Raw genomic sequence first — 26,512 nt, forward strand, 5'->3', positions numbered from 1 at the left:
TCCCATCAAAGAGCATTACAATTATACACAGGGTTCATTTTGACAAAAACATATACACAAGGAATTTGACTTCAGTCCCCCCAATATCCTCTTTCCTCTCTCTTCTTATTCTCACCCTCCCTCCCTCCCTCCCTCTCTCTCTCTCCCTCCCCCCCCCCCCTGATCCTCCTTTTGCTCCTTTATTATTTTTTGATTGGTAAAGTCCCTGATCTTTTGGTCAACAAAGCTAACAGTCTTGTCTTAGTTTTATCTTCCGTAAACCATTGTTATTCCCTTTTTTTCTAAAAATGTCCTAAACCTTCCCTACATATTTACCTCCATACCTTTTCCCTCTTTGCCAGGTTCTTTTTCTTTTTTAAGTACTGGGAATTGAACCCAGGGGCACGTAACCACTGAGCCACATCCTCAGCTCTTTTAAAAATATTTTATTTTGAGGCAGTATCTCACTAAGTTGCTAAGGTTAGCCTTGAACTTGTGAGGTTAGCTTCAGGCTCCTGAAACACTGGGATTACAGGCATGTACCACCACACCCAGCTTTTGACTGGTTCTTGTTTCTTACTACCGAAAGTGTATTGCGTATTTCTCAATAGTTATATACTTTCCCTGGGTATTTTCATCTCAGCTCTATATAACTGACTCCCTCCTAACTTCTAATAATTTAGTCATTTTAAAAAAAATCTATTTCATCTCTAAGAATCACAATTATAAGTTTGCTTTGAAGAAGCATGGCAATTTCTCATATGGTTAAACAAAATTACCATATGACCTAGCAGTTCCACACTTAAGTATACATCTAATACATATAAAACATATATCCACACAAACATTTGCATATGAATGTAGCAGCATTATTCCTAATAACCAAAAAGTAGAAATACAAATGTTCTTCAATTGATAAATAATTAAAATGTGGTATATATCCATACAATGGAATATTACTTAGCCAAAAATAAAAAAGGAACGAAATAATAATACATACTACAGAATGGATGAACCTTGAAATCTGTTTTTTTTTTAATTTTTTTTTAACTATACAATTTATTTTTATTTTTTTTTAGTCATATATGACAGCAGAATATATTTTGACATATAATACATACATGGAATGTACATACATCAATCATATTGTCTATTCTATTCTGTTGCTGAACCTTGAAATATTATGTTAAATGAAAAGGGCCAAACACAAAAGACCATATATTGTAGGATTTCATTTACATGAACAGATACATCCAGAGAGAAGTAGATGAGTGGATGCCAGGAACTTGGGGAAGAGAACTTAAAGGGCAATACATAGTATGTGCTCATAGGCACAGATTTCTTTTGTAGATGGTGAAAATGTTCTTAAAATGAGACAAAAGCAAGACATAGTTAGAAGTAAAATTTTTAAAAAGAGAGAACCCTCTGGAATTACATCTATAACACTTCTATAATTAGCAATCTTAGAGGAGGTTTTATTAACTAAGAATATCCTAATCACATAAATACCTAATGTGCTCAATACCAGAAAAAATAGTCCAAGATTAGAGACTTTGCTCACTACATCATTCATTTGGTCATCTCATACTACAAATAAGTTTTAATATATCATGGGCATCCACAAGACTGCCTGTCCATTTGCTAACTTTGTTCTTCTAGGAACTTTGTCTTACCATACCCTACCTCTTCCACATGGCTATTAGTAGTGCTGGGCAGAATTAAAAGGGTGGACAGAATTAGGTGATAGAGTGCAAGAAGCTTTTTGTTGAGTTAATACATCTTTTCCAAAATTTTAAAACTTAGAATCTAGAAAGTGAAAATCAGTCCCTCTCATGGAATCTATAAGATAAAATTCTGATACTAGTGACAGCCATGTTTCCTGCCATAAGAGGGCCACAGTACAGCAGAAGATAAAGCCTATAAGAGGGAAGAAAGGGGAGATGCAAAGGATTCTCTTATTCCTGATTTTCATTAGTCTTAGCTGCATTTTTCCCATTTCAGACTTACCTGTTTAATCTTTTCATCAATTCAAAAAACTGATAATTCCCTTCTTTTTCTAAGATGAATTTTTGTTACTGCCAAAATAAACAGAATCATAAAATTCCAGAAAAACAAACAATATTATTTAGAGCTAATTAATTTTGGGAAGCTAGTAGATTTTTATTAGATAATAGTTCCACAAAAGAACAATTATATGATTTCACTTATGTGAAGTATCTAGAATAGGCAAACTCATAAGGGGGTTGGGGGAAGGGGAGAATGAGGAGTTATTGCTTAATGGGTACAGAGTTTCTGTTTGGGATGATGAAATACTGGTGATGGTTACATAACACTGAATGTCACTGAACAGCACACTTAATAATGATTAAATTGATGTGAAGGATGTGACTCTACTTTGTGTACAACCAGAGATATGAAGAATTGTGCTCTATTTGTATAATGTGAATTGTAATGCATTCTGTTGTCATATAATAAATTAAAATTTAAAGAATTTTTTAAAAAATAATTTAATTGGTAAAATTTTTGTTTACTACAATAAGAAAGAAACTTTTAGTTGCTGTTGTTCTAACAATAAAGTCTGAGAAAACCACTTACCAAACCTACATTTGTAGCAAATGGAAATGTTATCTAAAAAACTATAGGCTGGGGCCAGGGTTATGGCTCAGTGGTAGAGCGCATGCCTAGTATGCATGAGGCACTGAGTTCGGTCCATGGCACCACAAAAAAAATAAAATAAAAATAGATTAAAGATATTGTGTCCATTTACAACTGAATAGAAAGAAAAAAAAAAAAAACCTGTAGACTGACTTTCACCATTGGCTAATGTAGAAATAAACCAGCATTTCTAAAGAGGAAAAACTACAGGAAGTCAGATCAAAACCTGTTAGGTAATTATGTATTCTATCTTTTTAAAAGTCTGTAATTTATTGACATAAATTAAACCACAAATCTGTAACAGTGACAATTAGACATAGAAGCAGCATTTTAAAGAATGTTCTGGAATGGTATATACATCTTTCCACTAAAAAGATGTTTTCAATACTCATTGTCTAATTTATATCTCAACATAAAAACTCTGTGGCTGGGGTTGTGGCTTAGCAGTAGAGCACTCACCTACCACATGTGAGGCATTGGGTTCAATCCTCAGCACCACATAGAAATAAATAAATAAAATAAAGATACTGTGCTCAACTACAACTAAAATAAATAAATAAATAAATCTCTTTTTAAAACAAAAGCAAATCATAACACATTCTAGAACTGAGACACATGCAGAATTTTTACAAGGCATTTGGGGTAGAAGTTAAGGAGAAAGACCAGAAGAAGCCTGGGAAGATCTACTTGAGATAAGAGACTTCCCACCACATTTGGATCTTTAAAAATGGATAGCTAGGGCTGGGGATGTGGCTCAAGTGGTAGCGCGCTCGCCTGGCATGCGTGCAGGCCGGGTTTGATCCTCAGCGCCACATACAAACAAAGATGTTGTGTCCGCCGAAAACTAAAAAATAAATATTTTTTTTAAAAAATGGATAGTTAAACCTATGACACTCCTACCCGCTTTGTGATGCCTCATTACCCTTTTATTTTCTTGCAATATAGATGAAATAACATTAATTTAAAAACACTGCACTGGGCTGGGGTTGTAGCTCAGTGGTAGAACACTTGCCTAGCACCTGTGAGGCACTGGGTTTGATCCTCAGCACTACATAAAAAAAAAACAAATAAAACAAATATATTGTGACATCTACAACTTAAAATACATTTAAATAAACACTGCACTTAGATAATTAAACTTTAAATGCAGAAACAAAGTAAATTTGAAGTTGAGCTAAAAAAAAAAGAAGTTTTGTAATACCTATTTTAAGTGGAAGAAACCAGACCACTCAATGAAGTCTCCTATCTCACACAAAAAGACTATAAATTATGTTGATTACTTGTCATTGGGAAGAAGAGGTCAAGAAAAGACTGCTTCGTTTATAATTCTTCACTTTTTAGATTAATTAATCAGTGTATCCCAAAGAATATTTCACTTTGAATTGTTCTAAGGTTCTTTATAGATTTATTAATACTACTATAATTAAATCCATGAGGAATTTATTTCTCCAATAGACATTTGACCCATTATGAGTCTGAATATTGTAACAAGAATCAACAGATTCTTTATGAAGACAAAAACACATTATTAAAAGATACACAGTATAAATAAAAATATTCATCAAGAAAATTCTAAATGCAAAGTAAATGGAATTAAACCCCACATATTTCTAATTAGTTCTCAGCATCTGGATATTATTAGCATTCTGTTTAAACTCCTTGGGCTTCAAAATTATCTTTAAAATCCATATTGATTAGTATGAATGAAACATCAAACCAATTAATTAGAACTTACCAAAAATTCTAAAATCCCAACTAGTATATTCAAATTAATTATTCAAGTGTTTGTAAGCTCAGTTTTATGTCGACCTAACAGTCTGATGTAAACATGCAAGATATGATAACCTTGCTGTATGGATACAGGATCCATGAATAAATATTAGAGATAACAAAACATTAAGTATGAAAAGCTACCATATTTTTGGTAGTAAGTATCTAAAACACTTATTCATAATAATTCATAATAGCCAAAAGGTGGAAGCAATCCAAGTGTTCATTAATGGATGAATGGATAAATGTGGTGCCTATGTATAATGAAATATTCAGCTATAAATAAGAAGAAAATATTGTCTGTATAGATTAAGCTAGACATGATTACAGCCATCTTGGATTTTAACCACCACAATTACCCCAGAGTAATCTTACCTAGTTTTTCCTGCATAGTTTCCTAGCAAATTATAAATAGACAAAACCATTAGTGTGGTAGGTGGAGCTTTACAACCAGACCTCAGCTCCAAGGTTGTGCCTAACTCTTTGATATTAAGATAAATCAAGTGTACTGCAGCTAGGATATATCAGTTTTGTTTAACTCAAATTGCAGAGATCTAACTGGTCTTGCTGTCACCCACGGGCCACACTTTCATCAGTAAATGAACCAATAAATTGCATTCTGTGCAATCCTGGATCTGATTTCCTCTTTCTTTGGTCTCATGACACTTTGAGGATAGTTCTCACATATAAGGATTGGGTTGTTCTGGGAACACTGTTATATGTGACAATGTGAATAAGCCTCGACAACATTAGATAAGATGAAATAAGCCTGTCATTGACAGACCAATGTTGCATGACTTCACTTAAATGAGATAGCTAAAGTATTCAAATTCAATGAAGCAGAGAGTAGAACAGGGAGTTGCTATTCAACAAGTACAAAGATGAATTAGTAATAGAGATCTGCTGTATCACATTTGCCTATGGTTTTACAATACAGTAGTATACTTAAATTTTTTAAGGGGGTAGATTTCTTATTAAATGATCCCACCAAAAATTTAAAACTATTTTTAAGTGGAATAATTGTAAATTCTGCTTTTAAACTATGTATGTGGGCATGTTTTAAGTGTATTAAATGAATAATACAACATCATAATTATATATACAAAAATGTTAATGATCAATGTCTCTAGAAAGGATTATATAATTCTGGACGGTGAACTTCCACTCTTCCAGAAAGTTCTGTTTATTTCATTCTTAATAAAAAATAAATAAATGTGTAAAAAAAAAAGTATCTAAAACAAAAGAGTATTTCTAAACAATCAAACAGGTCTTAATATGAAGAGCTGATAGGAAGAGATTTGTTGACTTTCCTCTATCTTATACTATCCTAAAGAAAGAAAACAAGGACCTCAATATAGTTGTAATAAACAAAAGAAAAAGTCTGAGTTCTTGCTGACTCTGGTCTTGTCATGTTAGCCCTATACTATAGACTTCTGGACTTACTTTATATATAGAGAAATTCTATTATGCTTATATAATTAAAAGTTTTTGAAATGAAGTACATTCTGCTCTCATATATAACTAATTAGAATAAAATTTAAACAAATTAAAAGTTTTTCTATTATATGTATCCAATTCAAATCCCAGGTGATAGGAAAAAGCAATCTCCAATTAGGTATGGTAGGTCTTTTATAAACACTAATTGCTGGGCTGGGGATGTGGCTGAAGCGGTAGCACGCTTGCCTGTCATGCATGCAGCCCGGGTTCGATCCTCAGCACCACATACAAACAAAGATGTTGTGTCCACCAAAAACTAAAAAATAAATATTAAAAAATTCTCTCTCTCTCTCTTTAAAAAAAAACACTAATTGCTTTACACAGATTTTGTCTATGTTAAATTCATTTTAAAAGTTAGAGAACTGTTGCTTGCTTCGGCAGCACATATACTAAAACTGGAATGATAGAGAAGAGTAGCATGACCCTTAAGCAAGGATGACATGCAAATTCGTGAAGCATTCCATAATTTTTCTGCAGACATATGTTCAAAGTGCTGGACCCTCACGACAATAGCCATCCACATCATCAACTGAGCATTAAAGGAGGACTTTGGATTTAAGCCTCAACTCTGAGTATGTTCTGGAAGGTGAAGTGTTCATTGTTGGGTCTGGGTTGAATGAGTTGGAAAGCTATCCTCTGCAGTACATTCTAGAATAGTTGAGTATTTGAGGGTTTTTTTTTTTTTAATACTTTTAAATTTTTAAAAAATTTTTTGTAGTTGTAGAGGGACAGAATGCCTTTATTTTATTTGTTCACTTTTTTTTTTATATATGTGGTGCTGAGGATCAAACCCAGTGCCTCATATATGCTAGGCAAGTGCTTTGCCGCTGAGTTAGGGCCCCAGCCCTAAATACTTTTAATTGTAGATGGACACGATATTTTATTTCTTAATGTGATGCTGAGAATTGAACCCAGTGCCTCACATGTGCTAGGCAAACGCTCTACCACTGAGCCACAACCTCCCCACCACACCCTGAGTATTTTCTTCTTGTAAAGTACAGTTAAGATATTAAAAAAAGAAAGTTCACCTACATGAAAAAATTCACCCAAGGGTGAATCTATAAACATAATTTTAAAATACTTTGAAGAAAATGCCTTGGTTGACCATGATATTCTTGAAAATACAGAAAGTTGGGATAAGATTTTAGCCCTTGTTCCTAATTCCTTGTTCCATGAAGATCTTCAAAAAAGACTTCCAAAAGTCTCACAGTTCACTTCAGCAACAGAAGCATTTGAAGAGAGTAGCCAGTACAAACCAGAATATCAAAAATGAAAATGTGAACCCTGGCTGGAGTGGGAGATTTTGCTCCAGTACTATTTTCCACAGCTGGATATTAAAGTTAGTAAAAGAATCAATCACTTACTGAAGAGCTCTTTTAGTGTTCATCCTAAAACAGGTCACATTTCTGTGTGTATTAATTTAAGAAAGTGGATCAGTTGATCCACTTACTATTCCAACTATAAGCTCCATCTGCCATGAATTGGATGTCATTTTCATTAATGAAAAAAGAGGAGACTGAAGTTGAATCTGATATCAAACACAGAACCAAAGATCATAAGAAGGCCAGTCTAGCATCTTATGTGAAATATCTGAACAGTTTCTTGAAACCCTGGAAAAATCCCAAAAAGGAGAACTTCTCAAGAAGAGTGATTTACAAAAAGATTTCTGAAGATAACAACTCCCCTCAAATACATGTGGATATCATCTACCTTTAAGCAAGGATCAAATACTTCAAGAGTCTTGTAATAAATATGGCAGAGGGCTGGAGTTGTGGCTCAGTGGTAGGGTGTTCACCTAGCATGTGCGAGACCCTGGATTTGATCTTCAGCACCACATAAAAATAAATTTTAAAAAAGTTATTGTGTCCAACTACAACCAAAAAATAAATAAATATTTAAAAATAAAAAACAAATAAATATGGCAGAACCAAAATAAATAAATAAATAAAAGCTGAGTGAGATTTTCAAATGTGAAAGTTATCACTGGCAATACAAATTTCAAGTCTCACATCTGTTCCAGAAAATTGAAAATCTGAAGAATAAATTGTAAGTTTAACGATTTACGATTTTAAAAAGGCAATCCCTAGCATTGGAAAACAAAACAAAACCAAGAGAAGTGGGTATCACTATAAAAGATCAAAAGAGTCTTATGGTAATAGAAATGTTCTGTTTCATGATTATCTCAACATCAATGTCAATATCCTTGTTGTGACACTGTACTATAAATCTGTAAGATAATATTGTAGAAAATTATTTTACAACAGCACGTGAACCTATAATTATCTGAAAATGGAAAAATTTGTTTAAAATGCTAACAATAAACATGAAGAAAATATTAATTCCAACCAAGAGTATTCATTCCACATAGGAGAAATAAATCAATAACAGATGAAAGTAGCCAGGCATGGAGGCATATGCCTGTAATCCCAGAGGCTTGGGAGGCTGAAGTTTGGGAGGCTGAGGCAGGAGGATGGAGTTCAAAGCCAGCATCAGCAATTTAGCAAGGCCCTAAGCAACTCAGTGAGACCCTGTCTCTAAATAGAATCCAAAAAGGGCTGGGTACATGACTCAGTGGTTAAGCACCCCTGGGTACAATCCCCAAAAGAGAGAAGTAATGGATACTATGTATATATGTATATTACTAGCATGGGAGACCTTGGGTTCAATCCACAGGACTGGGGAGAAAAAAGTCTACTGGTGTTGTTATATCTTAAAACAACATATAGGAAACCCTCAAGAACAATGACTATGATATAAGAGAATTAGAGACTGCCTAGAAATAATTCACCAGAGTAGGCATATTCACTTACTCTAAGTATGGGAGGAACCTAAACATTTACTGAGTGCTTTACATGCCAGGTACTACACCAGGCTTTTAATAAATATTAACCACTATGGCAGATTGCTCTAACTGTTGAATTGAATCATACTTCTCTAATCCCTTCCCACATTTACCCTGGATTTACTCATGTGTCTTGCTTTAGCATATGGAACACTAAAGAACATGGACCAGGGAACATTTCTACCACCCTGGGAACAAGTTTGGGCTAGCCTCCTGAAAAATGAGAGGTCATATTAAAGTAGACTCTAGCCATCCTTAGTCTAAGGCCCCAGATTTGTGAGTAAGTTATCCTAGACTTTAAGACCTAAACAGTCTCAGCTCAACTAGGTCAGCACAAAGCATAAAAGCATTATAGCAACCATAGAATTATGAGAATACTGATTCAGGCACTAATTTTGGAGTGTAGTTTGTTAGGCAGCAAAAGCTAACTATTACTATCACTGTTTTAAGGCTCTTTCCACCATACCACACCACCTTTGTATGCCATACTCTTTTGAGATTCTGGGTAAAAAAGGGATCTCAGGCGTTTTATCCTACAACAACTCTTGTTTCCTCTGTACCAGGAGTATGCACAACTTTTTTTTTTTTTTTTTTTTTGAGGTGCTAGGGATTGAACACAGGGCCTTATGCATGCAAGGTAAGCACTCTACTGACTAAGCTATAGCCCCAGTCCATCAACCTGTTTTTGTAGGACCTTCTAGCTAAGAATGTTTATATATACTTTTTTTTCTTTATTTTTTTTGCGGAGGAGTGGGTAGTGGGAATTGAACTCAGGGGCACTCAACCACTAAGCCACATCCCCAGCCCTATTTTGTATTTTATTTAGAGACAGGGTCTCACTGAGAAGCTTAGCTACTCGTTTTCTGCTGAGGCTGGCTTTGAACTCTTGATCCTGCTTCTTTAGACACTAGGATTACAGGTGTATGCCATCACGCCTGGCTTGTGTATATATTTTTAAATGGTTCAAAATAAAAAACAAAAGAATATTTCACAGGCTAGGGTTGCAGCTCAGAGGTAAAGTGCTTGCCTCACCCATGTGAGGCACTGGGTGAAATCCTCAGCACCACATTAAAAATAAATACATAAAAAGATATTTGAAAGGGGGTTGTGGGGGCTGGGGTTGTGGCTCAGCAGTAGAGCGCTTGCCTAGCACATTCGAGGCCCTGGGTTCAATCCTCAGCACCACATAAAATAAATAAACAAAATGTGGCCAACTATAACTAAAAAATTATCATTAAAAAAAAAAGATATTGTGTCCATTGACAACTAAAAACATTTTTTTAAAAAAGAATATTTCATGCTATGTAAAAACACGGAAACTCAAATTTAAGTGTTCATTAATAAAGTTTTAGTGGAATACAGCCATGTTTGTTCATGTGTACATCATCTATGGCTACCTTTGTACTAGAAAAACAGAGTGAATAGTTGTGACAAAACCATATGAACCACAAAATCTACAATATTCACTATCAGGATCTTAATTTTTTTTAGAGAAGTGTGCTCAAAATTATTCGTGACATATTGTTAATTTAAATAAAAATTTTCGCCTAGTGCTGAGTAAGTAGTTTTTAAATATATACTGTTTTAGTTGTAGATGGACACAACATCTTTATTTTGTTTATTATGTGGTGCTGAGGATTGAACCCAGTGCCTCACACGTGCTAGGCTAGTGCTCTATCACTGGCCGCTGCCCTAGCCCCCTTTTTTTTTTTTTCGTACTTTTACCATTCTTTCTTTTTATTGAGAATTATATTAGCTGATGTTATTTATTTATCTCTCTCTCTCTTTAACTATTTTTAGTTGTAGATGGACACAATACCCAGTGTCTCTCACATGTGCTAGGCAAGCTTTCTACCACTGAGCTACAATCTCAGCCCTGATGTTCTTTCTCTTAATTTTCCCTTAACTTCTATCTTGGGATGGCCTCTGAATTTATCTAAGAAATAAAAACTGTAATTTAGAACCACAGTTCAAATGAATTTTACTTAAGTGTAAAAAATGATAAGCCTCCAATAAAGCATGAGAAACTAACAAATTATTCTGAGAAGGCAAAATTTGAGTTTAAGTATCTAAACAGAAAGTTTTCATTAAAAAAAATCTTGTGCATGTATAAATACATAGCACTGAATCCTACCATTAAGTACAATTACAATGCACCAATAAAAAAAATATGTGGGGAGAAAAACCCTGTAGTATTTTATTGGTCAAGTGGAATAGACAATGACAGGAGGTTAGAAAAAGATGTGGGAGAGATCTTAGTCAATCCTCTAATTTCTTAGACCTGAAAAATGTGTAATAACCATGTAGATATAAGATTCTCTTTTAATTCCATCAGGGATTTCAGGTCTGAAGTAGCTTTTCAGTCTCCCATCTTTTGTTAGATGATATATTCTCCAGCCACTTTGAACTAAGAACTTTAGAAATACATATCTTCTATTTCACCAACCTTTTAATACTAAATTCTGAGACATAAAATAAAGCAAATAAACATTGGGTTTTCTTTCATACTGGAAAAGATGTGAACCTCAATTTATATTCCTCATTTTTATCATCTTTCTTACCTCGGGATCCCTCTATTAGTGAAAATTAGTCCTAGTGTACATTCAGCTGACTGCACTTGGCATTAGCACAAAGGATCAATAAAGAAATTGCCATAAAAACTAACTACCCCCAACCCCAACATTCAAAAACTTTTTTTTTTTTTTTTAGGTGTAGATGGACACAATGCAATGCCTTTATTTTTATGTGGTGCTGAGGATCGAACCCGGGTCCCGCCAGTGCTAGGCGGGCACTCTACCGCTGAGCCACAATCCCAGCCCCATACATTCAAAAACTTTCTTGAGGAGCATTACACAGATTGTTCTTAAGGGCCACTGAAATTTGAAAGTCCTTTGAATACTAAAGAAAGTAAATTTAAACTTCACTGAACTATTTTCATGAAGTGTCAGGCAGTTGATTCCATGCAGAAACATTCACAACACAGATTTGTTTTTATATATATATATATATATATATATATATATATATATATATATATATATATATATATATATATAAATAAAAGTTGTAGTTGAGCACAAAACCTTTATTTTGTTTATTTTTATGTGGTGCTAAAGATTGAACCCAGGGCCTTGCACATGCTAGGGCCACAACCCCAGCCCACAACACAGATTCATATACCTTTTAAATTAAACATGCTCAAGCTGAATGCAATGGCACATGCCTATGATTCCAGCAACTCAGAAGGCTGAGGCAGGAGGATCACAAGTTCAAGACCAGCCTCTGCAACTTAGCAAGACCCTCTCACAAAATTTAAAAATAAAAACGGTTGAGGAATTGTACCTCAATGGTAAAGTACCCTACATTTTATCTTCAGTACCCACCCACCCACCCACCCACCCATCCATCCATCCATCTATCCATCATGCTGAGAAAAAAAATTTCTATTTTCATTTATTTTTGTGATTTTTTTTATTGACTTTTAGGGTATATGAAGCACTTCCCAGGAAAGATCTCCCAATTTATATTATACAAATATATGTTTTAAATTTTAATTGTTCAACTTGCACTGACAATCCAGAACCCAATTACTTTGTAAACCCAGGTCTCTGATACATACAGCATCCCTTAAAGAAGATGGTCCTACTCTTAGAATTCCAAAGAAATCACAGCTATCCCCAATACCCTTCTTTTTAAAAAAAAAAATTAAAAATTACACTAATTAGAATAAAAAATACATTTAAAAACATCGTATTATCAACATATTGGGGCCATCAGGAACTGATGAAACAAAAATTTTAGGATATTTCTTAGGACATTATTTGACCTGGAAATACTAACTCTGACCTTAAAAAGTCAGTAGTATAATCTGAACACATGTTATAGTTCTTAAAAAAGAACAATAATAAATTTAACTAATATGGTTTTTTGTTTGTTTGAGAGACAGAGAGAGAGAGAGAGAGAGAGAGAGAGAGAGAGAGAGAATTTTAATATTTTATTTTTTAGTTTTCGGTGGACACAACATCTTTGTTTGTATGTGGTGCTGAGGATCGAACCCGGGCCGCACACATGCCAGGCAAGCTCGATACTGCTTGAGCCACATCCCCAACCCCAAATTTAACTAATATGTATTGTTAGAAATTCTATGTACTACCTTTGATCCTAAATAAGATGCTAAATAATCAGCCTGATTCTTGTAACCCTTTCTGCTAATCTATATGTTTTTTTTCTCCTTCAAATTTCTAGTCAACCCTTTTCCAAAGACTTCTTGATTAGTCACATCTGGACCTAGTCACTGGCATCCACACATGTGTATGTTTAAATCAAAATAACTATTTGTTTCTCACATATGTCTTTTATGTTTATCTTATCAGTTATTTGGTATCTCTTTTGTCCTCAATATTAATACATTTTAATTATGATTCATCAATTGAATTAAAGATAATATTATAAAAGATTCCAAAGATAAAAAGTCCATTTTCCAAAGATAAAAAGTCCATGGACTTTTTACACTAATAATTTACTTTATTAGTGCAAATTGCTTAAAGCATTCTACCAATACAACATAGATGGTCCAGAGGGAATATACGTTAATAGTTGAGAACAGTTAAGAGCTCTGTTGATTTGAGATCATTTGATGCCAACATTATTATCAGTTTATACAATTAAAAAATTTATAATCTTTATTTTCCAAGGTAGTTCTAAATGCAATATTGAACCATAGTCTCTTCTTGACTAGATTAAATGGTTTAAATTTTAAATCCAAAAATATGAAGATAATATTTGGGAAAACCAAGCTATCAATTAAACTCTTTAATGCAAATATAATTTTGCCATTTTACTGAGTTAACAAACACTGGTCAAAGCTCTATTATTCAGCTCATGGTCAAACATTATTTGAAAGAAAATGAAGTTCAAGCCAGAAGTAGTGGCATGTGTCTGTAATCCCAGTAAGAAACTAAGGTGGGAGCTGGGGTTGAGGCTCAGTGGCAGAGCACTCGCCAGGTACGTGCGAGGCCCTGGGTTCGATCCTCAACACCAAATAAAAATAAATAAAATAAAGATAGTGTGTCCAACTAAAAAGTAATTATTAAAAAAAAAGGAGAGAGAGACACTAAGAGAGAAGGATCATTTGAGCATACTGAGTTCAAGACCAGCCTGGGCAACATAGTAAGAACTGTATCCTTCCCTCAAAAAAGCTGTTTATTATTTTCAAGAGAACTAACCTGGGGCAGAACAAAAAGAGTAATTTAAACTATCTTCACAAAAAGGCAATTTTCCAAGTAAGGTTTTTAGGAACCAATAAAACCATTTCAAGCAAAACCAATTAGAAATGGTACACATCTCTATTCTGAGAAAAGATCTATACCATTACAAAATGAAAAGGCTGCTTGTCATTTTTTTTTCAAAGTTCATATAAGAATTGAACTTGAAGTTATATATTCAATTTTGACAGTGATTATTTCTGAAAGGGGAATTTGGGAAATGAACTCTACACCTTTCATTTTCTCTCATATACATAAAGCTCTTAATAGGAAAAAAAAAAGCAGATTTTAAAAGGTTACACATATACATACATACTTGGAAACAGATCTTGGTAAATTGTCCAGACTGGCCTTGAACTCAAAATCCTCCTGCCTCAGCCACCTAAGTAGGTGGGATTATAGGCACACACCAGTGTGTTCAGTAGATTTATATAAAAAATTGTAACTCTTGATAAGTGGAACATATAACATTTCTGAATATTATGAGTCACCTATCTTGATAATTAAAAAGAAGGCAGTGTTCTAGAAAGCATCTAGAACACTGCCTAGCACACAGGAAAAGCTCAATAAATATGCTGACATAATTTTGGTTCTGCAATGTATTCTTTTTTATTAATTTTTTCTTTTAGTTGTAGTGGGACACAATACCTCTATTTTTATGTGGTGCTGAGGATCGAACCTAGCACCTTGCACATGCTAGGCGAGCGCTTTACCACTGAGCCACAATCCCAGCCCTCTGCAATGTATTCTTTTTTTAATTATTTTTTAGTTGTTGATAGACCTTTATTTATTTTTTTTATTTATGTGTGGTGCTGAGAATTGAACCCAATGCCTCACACATGCTAGGCAAGTGCACTACCTCTGAGCCATAGCCCCAGTCCCCCTTTGTAATGTATTCTAATGCTACCAAGTTATACATTGATTCAGGCCAGTATATTTATGTAGGTAATGTGTAGTCCAGCTCCTTCTTTGCTATTAGGTGCCACTTCTTATGGCACTATACCTACTTTTAGAAGTATCTTTTGCCATCTGTTGCTTCATATTTGCTTTGAATTCTTTCCACTCCCATAATATCTTAACTATGCCTTTATAACACTTTATTTCTTTTAGTCCTTCATAAACATCCTTAGCTCCTTTAAACTGTGAGTTTCTATACAGGAAAAGACTCTTATTCATTCTTATATATTATCTACAGCCTTAATGTGGTAGTCACTCAAACACTTGTATGCACAAACTGACAAAAGCTCTCCCTGTGACAAAAAAAAAAGAGAAAAAAATGTTCAAAAGGAACACAAACAACATGATAATTACAACACTAATCTTTCAATTTTAGTACAAGACTTAGGACAATAGGCTCTTGAGTAGCTTTTATACTCAAATCGGAAATAAAACACATGGATGTTGTGGCAGTGACTTTCTTATTCAATCTTCAGCTAACATTAAGGTCCACAGTTGTGTTCCAAAGAATTTGAACTGTTAAGAAGTCTGTACTCTAGCAAAATGGGAGATTATTTACCATAGCTGTATATAGAATCTTTTAAGGGGTGCTAACCCCTCAGGTAGACAAAATTTTAGAAGCTCTCTTCTCTGAAATACCTTTTCTATTCTTTTTTGTTTTTTTTATTATTTTTTGTTTTAATTAGTTATACATGACAGTAGAATGCATTTATGCACTTTGATATGTCATACATAGATGGGATATAATTCTGTCTTTTCTATTCTTGCACATATTAGGACCTCTACCCTAAATGGAATTAATACATATCCCAAAACCATTAGTGTGGCTTAAAATGTAGACTTTCATAGACTCTTGACAAAAATCAACATTTCAATAGATATTTGGAGATTCCTTCCAGATACAAAGAATGGTAGAATTGGTGAAGTGGATGAGGTTACAGGTGGACACTATGCAGAAAAGCAGCACAAATTAGTCCTGTTTGAAAATCTACTTATAAAAATGTCTGAAAATAGGTTGTTGTCCAAAGCCCACTTTAATATAATCACCAAATGCATGATATTTTGAGTTAATTTTTAAGATTCTCTCAAACTCTAATTCTCTCAAATGATGATTCAATATAATGAGTATAAAAAGTTTATTTATTGTATGATTTCTACCTCCTTTTTCTGGATTTAATACTCTGGTCCCAGGGCAGGAAAGAGAACATGGGTGAATCATGCATGCTTTTGTGTTCTACCCTCATCATCCTTCCAACCCATTATTAAACAATGATTATCAACCTTGTTAAAAAAGAAAATTATGAAGTTAACTGAAACCCAGATGCCTTAAAATCTCCTTATGTGTCATTTTCTAGACCACATACAAATCTTACAATGACTGCCTTAAATAAATAAATAAACATCTTTCCAAAATACTGAAATTATTAATTTATTCTTAAATCCTCATATCTCAAGGAAGAAAAGATGGAAGGAGAGGACATCAGGAAGAGAAACAGGGAGAGAGAAAGGAAAGAAACTAACTCTATGGCCTCTAATCAAGAAATTCAAATATTAACAAGATACTGATATGAAATAGCAATATTATACAATACAACTCAAAAATATTCACCTTCATCATGTCACTTTATCCTGTGAGGCAACCCTGTAAGGAAAGGGTTCACTTGATAGATGAAAAAAGACTAAAGCTCAGAGTTTAAATTACTTGCTACCTTAGCCATAGAGACGTAGAACCTTAGACCAAAAACTATGTAACTCCTAGAAGAAAATGTAGGGTCAACACTCCAGCATATAGGCATAGGCAAACAACTTTCTCAATAGAATCCCTAAAGATCTGGAAATAATGCCAAGAGTTAATAAACAAAAAGCTTCTACACAGCAAAGGAAACAATTAGGAACTTGAAGAGGGAACCTACAAAATGAAAGAAAATCTTCGCTGGCTATGCTTCTGACAGAGCATTAATGTCTAGAATGTATAAAGAACTAAAAAAAAAAACCTAACATTCCCCCCACAAAAAAACCCAAATAACCCAATTAATAAATAGGCAAATGAATTATAAAGACACTTGCTCACAAGAAGAAATACAAACAGTCAATAAATATAGAATGGAAGCTACATGCTTTTGTTTTGTTCCTGCTATAGCTCTAGTGTTAAGAACAGTGCAAGCAAATGACTGGAGATTAATATATGTTGAATGATTTTTAAAAAAATCTTTAACTTCTTTGGATTCCTGTTTCCTCATCTGTAAATGGAGACAGTGAATTCTTGCTTCATACATACTAATATAATGTATACACAAAGCATCTGGTAAGTATTTAAGAATTAATAGACCTGGGGCTGGGGCTGTAGCTCAGTGGTAAAGTGCTTGCCTTGCACATGTGAGGTACTAGGTTTGATCCTCAGCACCACATAAAATAAATAAAATAATTCTGTCCATTTACAACTACAAAAAATAAAAATTAAAAAATGCCTATGTAACGTATCTGTCTTAAAAAAAGAATGAATAGACCTGCCAGGCATGGTGGCTTGGGAGGCTGAGAAAGGAGGAGCAAGAGTTCAAAGCCAGCCTCATCAACAGCAAGGCACTAAGCAACTCAGTGAGACCCTGTCTCTAAATAAAACAGAAAATAGGGCAGGGGATGTGGCTCATTGGCCAAGTGCCCCTGAGTTCAATCCCTGGTACCGCCCCTCACTCCAAAAAAAATTAATAAACGTGATTTTCAGTTTGATATTTGTTTCACAAGACCCCCCAGTCCTCTTACTTCTTCCATTGGCTCTGATGAAGTAGAAAACCAATGTGAACACATCTGGGAGACAAGGCAGTAAAGAATCAAATTATTCTTCTTTTCACCTACCTTAGCCAAAAAAAAAAAAAAAAAAATCAATGGTTTTTCTTTACTACTCTGCTATAGCACTGACAAAGGACTGTTTAGAAAAATGTTAGCTGATTGCTTATTTCAAAGTAGAAAGTCTTGAGGGTAGGGGAAGAAGCGCCAAATCTATAACTGTGAAAGAAAAAAAAAAAAAAGGCAGGTGGGGATACTTAAAATTAAATTTAAAAATAAGAATATTAATGTGTGTGCAAGTAGGAATGTGTAACAATGAATCCCACCATTATGTATAATTATAATGTACCAATAAAAAATTATAAAAACCACCAAAAATATTGAAAAAATAATTTGCTAAAAAAAAAGAAATAGGGGCTGGAGTTACAGCTTAGTGGACAGTGCTTGCCTAGCATGTAGGAGGCACTCGGTTTGATTCTCAGCACCACATAAAAATAAATAAATAAAATAAAAGTATTGTGTCCATCTACAACTAAAAGCATCTCTAAAAAAGAGAAACAGAGGACTGGGATTGTGGCTCAGTGGTAGAGCACCTCGCCTAGCACGGGCAGGACCCAAGTTCAATCCTCAGCACAACATAAAAATAAAGGCATTGTGTTGTGTCCATCTATACCTAAAAAATAAAAAAAATAAAAATTTTTAAAAAAGAGAGAAAACAAAATATTGTGGTGAGCAGATACAGAGTACCTATGCCAACTAATTCAACATAAAAATGATCCTTATCCATTTCTCTATTACTTTATAAAATCTTTACAAGAAATCAAGAGAGAAAAACTGGTGTTTTATAACTTGCCAAAAAGTATAGGTAGTTACATAGGTGGAAGGCACAATTCCAATATAGTCAGCTTAGGCCAATTAACATCTTAAAAGTTATTTTAACCAAAATTTAAGTAAAAAGAGTATTGTAAAGGGACAAGACTATATATATACAACAACTTAGGATAAGGTAAAGAACTTATAAGTCATCTTTAAAGTTTAGTTATAAAAGAAAATATAATTTCAAGTTTATTAAGAACCATATAAGCCTCAAGTCAATAACAACACTAATTCCCAGTAAAATGCCACTATGTTCTATTTATATGGAGATTTAAAATGTGTGCCCCAGGAGGGATAGGAAGGGCAGCAGAATAGAATAGACATTATGATTGCTGTATGTATATAGGTGACTCTATGACCAGTGTGATTCTGCAATCTGAACAATTAGAAAAATGAGAAATTATACCCCAATGATTCAAATGTATGAATTGCCAAGATCATTGTAATATCATGAATAGCTAATAAAAAAAAGGAAAAAATAAAATTAAATAAATAAATAAAATGTGTGCCTCACATACACATATATATGTGCAGTCATTTTAATCTCAAAATAACCTAAAAGGATGTCATTGTCCAACAAGATCAGTATTAAGTCTAAAGTCTACACATTTTACTATCTTTATCTGTCTCTCATAAAACTAAAAATTTATAACTTCTCAAACTATAACAAAAGGCAAAGATAAATGTACTTTACTAAAACCATGTGGGCTGGGTACAGTGACTTACACCTATAATTCCAGCTACTCATGAGGCCGTGGCAGGAGGATTACAAATTCAAAGCCAGCCCAGGCAATTTAGTGAAACCTTGTCTCAAAATAAAAAATAAAAATGGCAGAGGGTATAGCTCAGTGGTAGAATGCCCTTGGGTTCCATACTCAGTATTGCAAAACAAAACAAACCAACAAAAAATCATATGGTAAATATATGAACATTTATTTTTATTCTTTATTCCTTAATTGTATAATTATTCTTTATACTATTTTAAAAAGTTCTTTTTATATTTACTGAATATTTAAGAAGCAAAAAATGAAAAAAAAACACTTGTAGCAGTATAGCAAAGAACTTAAAAGTGCTAGTATTTAATAAGTATCTCTTTACAAACATTGATAACAAAAGAAAGATGTGAACAAGCAAATTACACTGAGTATATCAGATTTGGCAAAGGTTAAAAGACTAAAATATTCATTGTTGTTATATTCAGGACCCCAAGCCTAGCTTCAATGTCAAAGAACCTGGATACTCCTGAATTACTTCATACCATCAACAAGTTTCCATGTTTGTCTTTCTTGACTAAACTCTTTAACAGTGTCTTAATCCTTTACATATCCACAACACCCAGCCCAGGATCTAGCCTGTAAGAGGACTCATAAATAATATAAGTAACTTGTTTGATTTCACAACATGTCTCTTTGTCAAAATAAAAGTAATCAACTGTGTGTATATATGTGACTGCATGACCAATATGATTCTGCAACCTGTACACTCAGAAAAATGAGAAATTATATCTCATCTGATTCAAACATATAATATGTCAAGGTCATTATACTGTCATGTGTAACTAATTAAACCAAAAAAAAAAAAAAAAAAAAGAGTAATCAGAAAATAACCAGGTCTGAGATGAAAACAAAGACAGCTAGATTCTCATAATATTACTCACTAAGGCTTCTTCTGCATTGTACCATCTACTAAAAGCATAAAGTTGAGGAGCCTTTCCCCTACAATCCCCTGCCCAACCTATCATTTAATCCATCAATAAATCCCACGAGCTTCTCATTCAAAATATTTTAAAACCCACCTGGCACAGTGGACATGCCTATAATTCTAGATACTTGGGAGGCAGAGGCAGGAAGATCACAAGTTTGAAGCCAGCCTGGGCAACAAGCAAGACTCTCCAAAAAAAAAAAAAAAAAAAAAAAACAGAAAAGGAAAGGCTGGGTTGTGTAGCTCGTGATAGAGCACCCCTGAGTTCAATTCCAAGTATGATTTAAAAACAAACAAACAAACAAACAAACAAACACAACTAAACTAAACCCATCCAATTCTCTTCATCTGCACCACTACCATATAAATCAAAGGCCTTATCTGCTCCAGAAAAGCCTCCCCCAAACTGGTCTGGGGTTTCCTTGCTGACATCCTTCCAATCACTTCACTATATAGCAGCCAGAACAATATAGGCCTCTGGGCCTTTCCCTCTATCTACAGAGTTCTTGATTTCCTTGGCTCCTCCTCTCTCATTCTAGTCTCAGAGCAAATATCATTTCCTCAAAAGCAGCATTCTTTGATAACCATAGGACAAGTACCAACTACTTTTTCCATCCCTGTAATATATCTATCATTGCTTTCAGAGTGCCTCTATTTGAAGTTATTATGTGGCGTTTTAAGTGGGGACACAGTGGGCAACAAAAATTCCTGAGTTGATGGAGCTTACATTCTGGTGGAGGAGACCACCAATAAACAAAGTCAAGAGAGCTGACCAAGTTGATATTTGGGAAAAAAATTTCTAGGCCAAGAAAAGAGAAAGGTCAAAGGAATCTGTTCTTTGACCTTTCTTTTCTTGGCCTAGAAATTTTCTTTTCTTGGCTTAGAGGCATGGATCACATTTGGCACATCAGAGAAGCAACAAATATGTTTAGCTTGGGAAATGGAAGAGCTATGTACTATTGTATCTACAGTACCCATATCAGTGTCTGGCACAAAGGAGAAATTCAAATATTTCTGAATTAACCCTGCAGAAAAATTAGAGGCATGTAATGGCATATCCTTTTAAAATTATTGATTCACACTCTACAGGGCAGTGTGAAAGATTTACAGGATCCATAGGAAAGCAAATAAGAGTATTACTTAGCCCGATAAGAAGGAGGTTTTCAATTATTTCTAAATATTTTTCTGGTGCCTTTCTGCTTTGGAGTGAAAAAAATATTAATTACTAAGCTTAAAATATCCCTCTTAAGTCCCCTTTTCTACTGAACTCCTACCTAACCCTCTTTTAAAAAATTTTTTAGTTGTCAATGAACCTTTATTTATGTGTAGTACTAAGGATCAACTCTAGTGCCTCACACATGCTAGGCAAGTACTCTACTACTGAGCTACAACCCCAGCCCATACCTAAACCTCTTTCATTCATGACTTTCCTATATGTCATCATCACCAATTCCTTTTCATATGCTATCTCTAAGTATTTTATTTTTATTATTTTAAAAATATTTTTCTTTAGTTGTAATTGGACACAATACCTTATTTTATTTATCTATTTTTATGTGATGCTGAGGATCAAACCCAGTGCCTCGCAAGTTCTAGGTGTGAGCTGTACCAATGAGCCACAACCCCAGCCTCTTCTTTTATTATTTTTACTATACCTACAACTGTCACAGTAATGCGGTACAATATTCACAGTAGATCATAAAGAAGACAAAAAAATAAAAACTTTAGAGATATGCTAACCTTCAGGTTATGTCAGTAAAATGTTTGTACAAACCAGAACCAAAGCTATGTCCACAACCTCCACCTTCAGGAAAAAAAAAAACCAACCCTCTGGAACCTATAATCACAGTGATCTTGGGAACAGAGGACCTATGGAGTGTTTCTATTAACTATAATCATCCTTAAGTTTTTAAATAAAAATCAAGTAGTCAAACACTGAAGACATATTCTCGTGTTCTTACAAGCACTTCTCAGATTAACTCAGTTCTATGCTGAACTCGAAAGTTTATATTAGAAAAAGAGTTTCATAAATCTTAAAAAAATACATGTAGAATGCTGTATTTAAAGGTGGGGGGAATTTTAGGCAAATACACAGAAATTAAGCCTCAATATTTTTCAGAAAATAACCAATTTCTTATACTTTACAATTTAAAAGATTCTTTAAAATGTAGAGGTATTTCCTATTCAATAAAATTTTTATTCCCAGATTTCCCCTTTCTATAATACACCACAGTTTACAATTGCTAGAAACACCTTCACCTTTTTTAAGCCCATTTTTAAGAAACAACAACAAAAATGTTATAGGAAAAACACTGAGTTGCTACATTTTTTTGGACTTTATATTCCTAATGTTAAACATTTCTGTATCACAATGATTTAAAAATTATAAAACATTTTTGGCATAAACCATATAGTGGCCATAAAGAGGAAAAAAATTTTTCATGGTTCCCAAACATGGTTCTATTATTTCCTTCAGTGATACAGATCAAAACACAAAAATCTATTTTCTAAGTATATCACCCAAAGTATAAACAATTAAACATACTCTAACAGTATTTGTAATATGATGCTTTCTTATAAAGGGTATTTTCTTGGTGGAATCATATTAGTTTCTCCCCTTTTTGTTTTGTTTCTATTATTTAACATTTCTAAAACAAAAAAAAATTTCCCAAAAGTTAGTAGACATATAAAAAAAATTCTTTAATTCTTAACATGTGACTTCCGTAATTTTTATTTTATTTTATTTTGTACTGGGGTTTGAACCAGGGGCACTTTACCACTGAACTACATATCCCTAGTCCTTTTTATTTTTTATTTTGAGATCAGGTTCTCACTAAGTTGCTTAGGGCCTTGCTAAACTGAGGATGTCCTCTAACTTGGGATCCTCCTACCTCGGCCTCCTGAGTTGCTGGGATTATAGGTGTGTGCCACCATGCCCAGCTGTTGCTTCTATAATTTTAAAGACCTTTCTGGATTATTTGCCAAAATAATTTTAGATCTTAATATAAACACTGCTTAGCTTTTTAAAGGTTAATGTAGAGTAGCATTTAACAACTAAATGTTATATTAGTTAAGACATTATTACAGTTATGCATAAACTCACAATAATTTTTCCAAATAAAACAATAAAGAATATAATTGGGCTGGATATCACTCAGAATTACAGCACTTACCTAGCAGGTGTGATGCTCTGAATTCAATGCCCAGCACCACAAAAAACAAACAAAAAAACCAACAGAAACAAAACAAAAACTGCTAAAGTTTAACATTACAGTCTTCCTTTTCTTTCTTTCTTTTTTTTTTTTTTTTTTTTTTTTGATGTTGGGAATTGAATCCAGGGCCTCATACTTGCACTCTACCACCCAACTATACTCCCAGCCCAATAATGACAATTTTCAACTTAGAGCCATAGATTATATCATTTTCAATTTTCTTATATGAAAAATAAACTTTATTCTGGAAGACATGGGTAAAAGAGAAAAGATCTAACACTAAATTGTATACTTTATATGGGGAAGCTGTATGTGAACTGTCTCTCAACAAAGCTACATGAAAAAAATATTTTTTTTAAAGAAGAGAAACTTAAAAGGAATATATAAACCCAGGTCTAGTTTTGTTAAATGAAATACTAAAACCCATCAAGAATACAATTGTGTTTAAAGTACTAGGTAACATAATGAGGACTAGGTAGATATGGTTATCAAAAGTTTTTTATTTTTAAAAAAAAATCAAATTTCCACAAATGGGATTTATTATACAGTAAATTATTAAGAAAGGTGGTTTATATAGCAATGGGTTGATCCCTGAGATATTTTAGTGAAAAAGTTTATAGAGAATCATGTTACCTATTTTATAAAAAGGGGAAAGAATGTATACGTGTATGTTTCAGATACACAGACACATGCATGTACATGTTTTTAGTGGCTTATGTATAGCTTTGTAACAACAAAGCTATCTGTGGCTAACAAAGTAGCTAGAGGACAGTAAAAAGGAAGATTTCCTCAGGTTACCCTTTTGTTTTTTCACCTTTGAGCAATGTGATTATATACTTATCAAGAGGAAAAATTAAAAGTACTTTACCTTGCACCATTGTTCCTAATGACTTCCACAGTTTCTTCAACAAAATATCGATCCTTGATATATGCAAAGATATCATCACAAATTTCATGTAAGCGTGAACGATGGGTAAGGTTGGTCAAGTATAAAACTGGAATAATTAGTGGTTCTGGAAAACTCTGAAGATTCTGTCTTGCTTTTTTTTCTGACTCAAGTGCTTCCTGATATGTCAGTCCAGGTCTACCCGTCACAGCACAACTCCACACAAGGCTGTTGCACAGAATGGTTCGTTCAAAAAAGTCACTGATTAAAAAACAAAAACAAAAACCCATTACCTATCATTTTACAAATTTTACATTAAAAACTGATACCTTTATTAGTTTTGTTTGTTTGTTTGTTTTTTGGTTTTTTTGGTGATGCTGAGAATTGAACCCAGGGCGCCTTGTGCATGTGAGGCAAGCACTCTACCAAATGAGCTATATCCCCAGCCCCTTTTATTAGTTTTTTCCATGCCTTTGGAGCAAAGTTTTTCATGGAATCACAGAACTCAAACAAGAGTTTAGTAGCTGATCAACTTATACATTAAGACAAGCCCAAGACAAAATATATTTAAAGTAGATATTTATATTCTACAATTAAAAGCACATCGGCAAAAATTGGACTTCAAATTCTAGCAGTTTGGAAATCTAGAGTCAAACTGAAAATAAACTCAACCTTTCTTTTTCCTTTTAAAGTTTCTTGAAAAGCAGCCAAAACACTAGTCAATGCAAAAGTACTCAGCCATAAATTTTTTTCTTTAACATAATAGTGAAAAACTGACAAGTATAAGCATCTAACAATAGAGGAAAATGAAATAAATAATGGTACTTCACATAATGAAAAAGCAGTCACTAAAAAGTATAAGAGTTGTTAACATTGCTAATAAGAAAAAAATAAATAAAAACAATTCTATTTCCAGTTTGAACCCTCCTGTCTTTCTGTCCATCCATGTATTTTTTTTTTTTGGGGGGGGGGGTACCAGGAATTGAACCCAGGGGCACTAGCCACTAAGCCACATCCCAGGTTTTTTTTTTTTTTTTTAAGTTGTAAATGGACACAATACCTTTATTTTTACTTATTTATTTTTATGTGATGCTGAGGATCAAACCCAGTGCCTCACATGTTCCAGGCAAGTGCTCTATCTTGGAGCCACAACCCCAGCACCCCCAGCTCTTTTTAATTTTTTAAAAATTATTTTTAAGTTGTTGATTGACCTTTATTTATTTACTTATATGTGGTGCTGAGGATCGAACCCAGTGCCTCGCAAGTGCTAGGCGAGCGCTCTACCGCTGAGCCACAACCCCAGCCCGTCTTTTTAATTTTTTATTTAGAGACAGGATCTCATTAAGTTGCTGAGGCTGACTTTGAACTTGTGATTCTCCTCTGTCTCAGTCTCCAGAGCCACTGGGATTACAGGAGTGCGCCATGGTGCCCCTCCATAGAATGTATTTTGACATGTCGCACATACATAGAGAATAAGTTCCTTTTCTTGGCATTATATATGATATGGAGTTATACTGGTCATGTATTCATATATGAACATGGGAAAATTATGTCTGATTCATTCTACTGTCCTTCCCCTTCCCATCCTCCCACTTCCTTATCCCATTTCCCCTTGTCCCAATCTGGTGAAACTCTACTTCCCCCACCACCACTCCCGCTATTGTGAGTCAGCATCCACATATCAGAGAACACTGGCCTTTGTTTTTTGGGGATTGGTTTATTTCATTTAGCGTGATAGCCTCCAGTTCCATCCATTTACTGGCAAATGGCATCATTTCATTCTTCTTTAAGGCTGAGTAATATTCCATTGTGTATATGTATCACATTTTCTTTACCATTCATCTACTGAAGGGCACCTAGGTTGGTTCCATAGCTATAGTGAATACACAACCTTACCTGCTTAATTTTAGCCACAAAAAAATGTGTTTGCTTATATATGTACTATAAGCTGATATTACCTATGAAGAAAGGAAACATTTTTTATGATTCTAAGTTATTTCTAAGTTGTGTAAGTTTTTATAATGTATCATTTTACAATAAAATATTTTTAAAGTATAAAAAGTTAGGGGCTGGGACTGTAGCTCAGTGA

The 26,512-nt window shown here is 33.8% G+C and overlaps 1 protein-coding gene, 1 non-coding gene and 1 pseudogene across 4 annotated transcripts in view; 2 read left to right on the plus strand and 1 right to left on the minus strand.

The window, feature by feature from the left end:
- Baz1a (bromodomain adjacent to zinc finger domain 1A) overlaps nucleotides 1-26,512 on the minus strand; it is a 110,600-nt gene that overhangs the window by 71,544 nt on the left and 12,544 nt on the right. For all 3 annotated transcript variants that reach the window (XM_076850188.2, XM_076850187.2, XM_076850186.2), the window contains one exon: nucleotides 24,406-24,684. In XM_076850188.2, coding sequence (XP_076706303.2) covers nucleotides 24,406-24,684 — 279 coding nt within the window. The remainder of the gene's footprint in view (nucleotides 1-24,405; nucleotides 24,685-26,512) is intronic.
- Nucleotides 6,267-6,371, plus strand: LOC143396009 (U6 spliceosomal RNA). Its single transcript, XR_013090909.1, has one exon. It is a non-coding gene; the product is annotated as a U6 spliceosomal RNA (small nuclear RNA).
- Nucleotides 6,342-7,571, plus strand: LOC143393464 (DNA primase small subunit pseudogene; annotated as a pseudogene).

Source organism: Callospermophilus lateralis, chromosome 3 (assembly GCF_048772815.1).
Source record: "Callospermophilus lateralis isolate mCalLat2 chromosome 3, mCalLat2.hap1, whole genome shotgun sequence".
NCBI lineage: Eukaryota > Metazoa > Chordata > Mammalia > Rodentia > Sciuridae > Callospermophilus > Callospermophilus lateralis.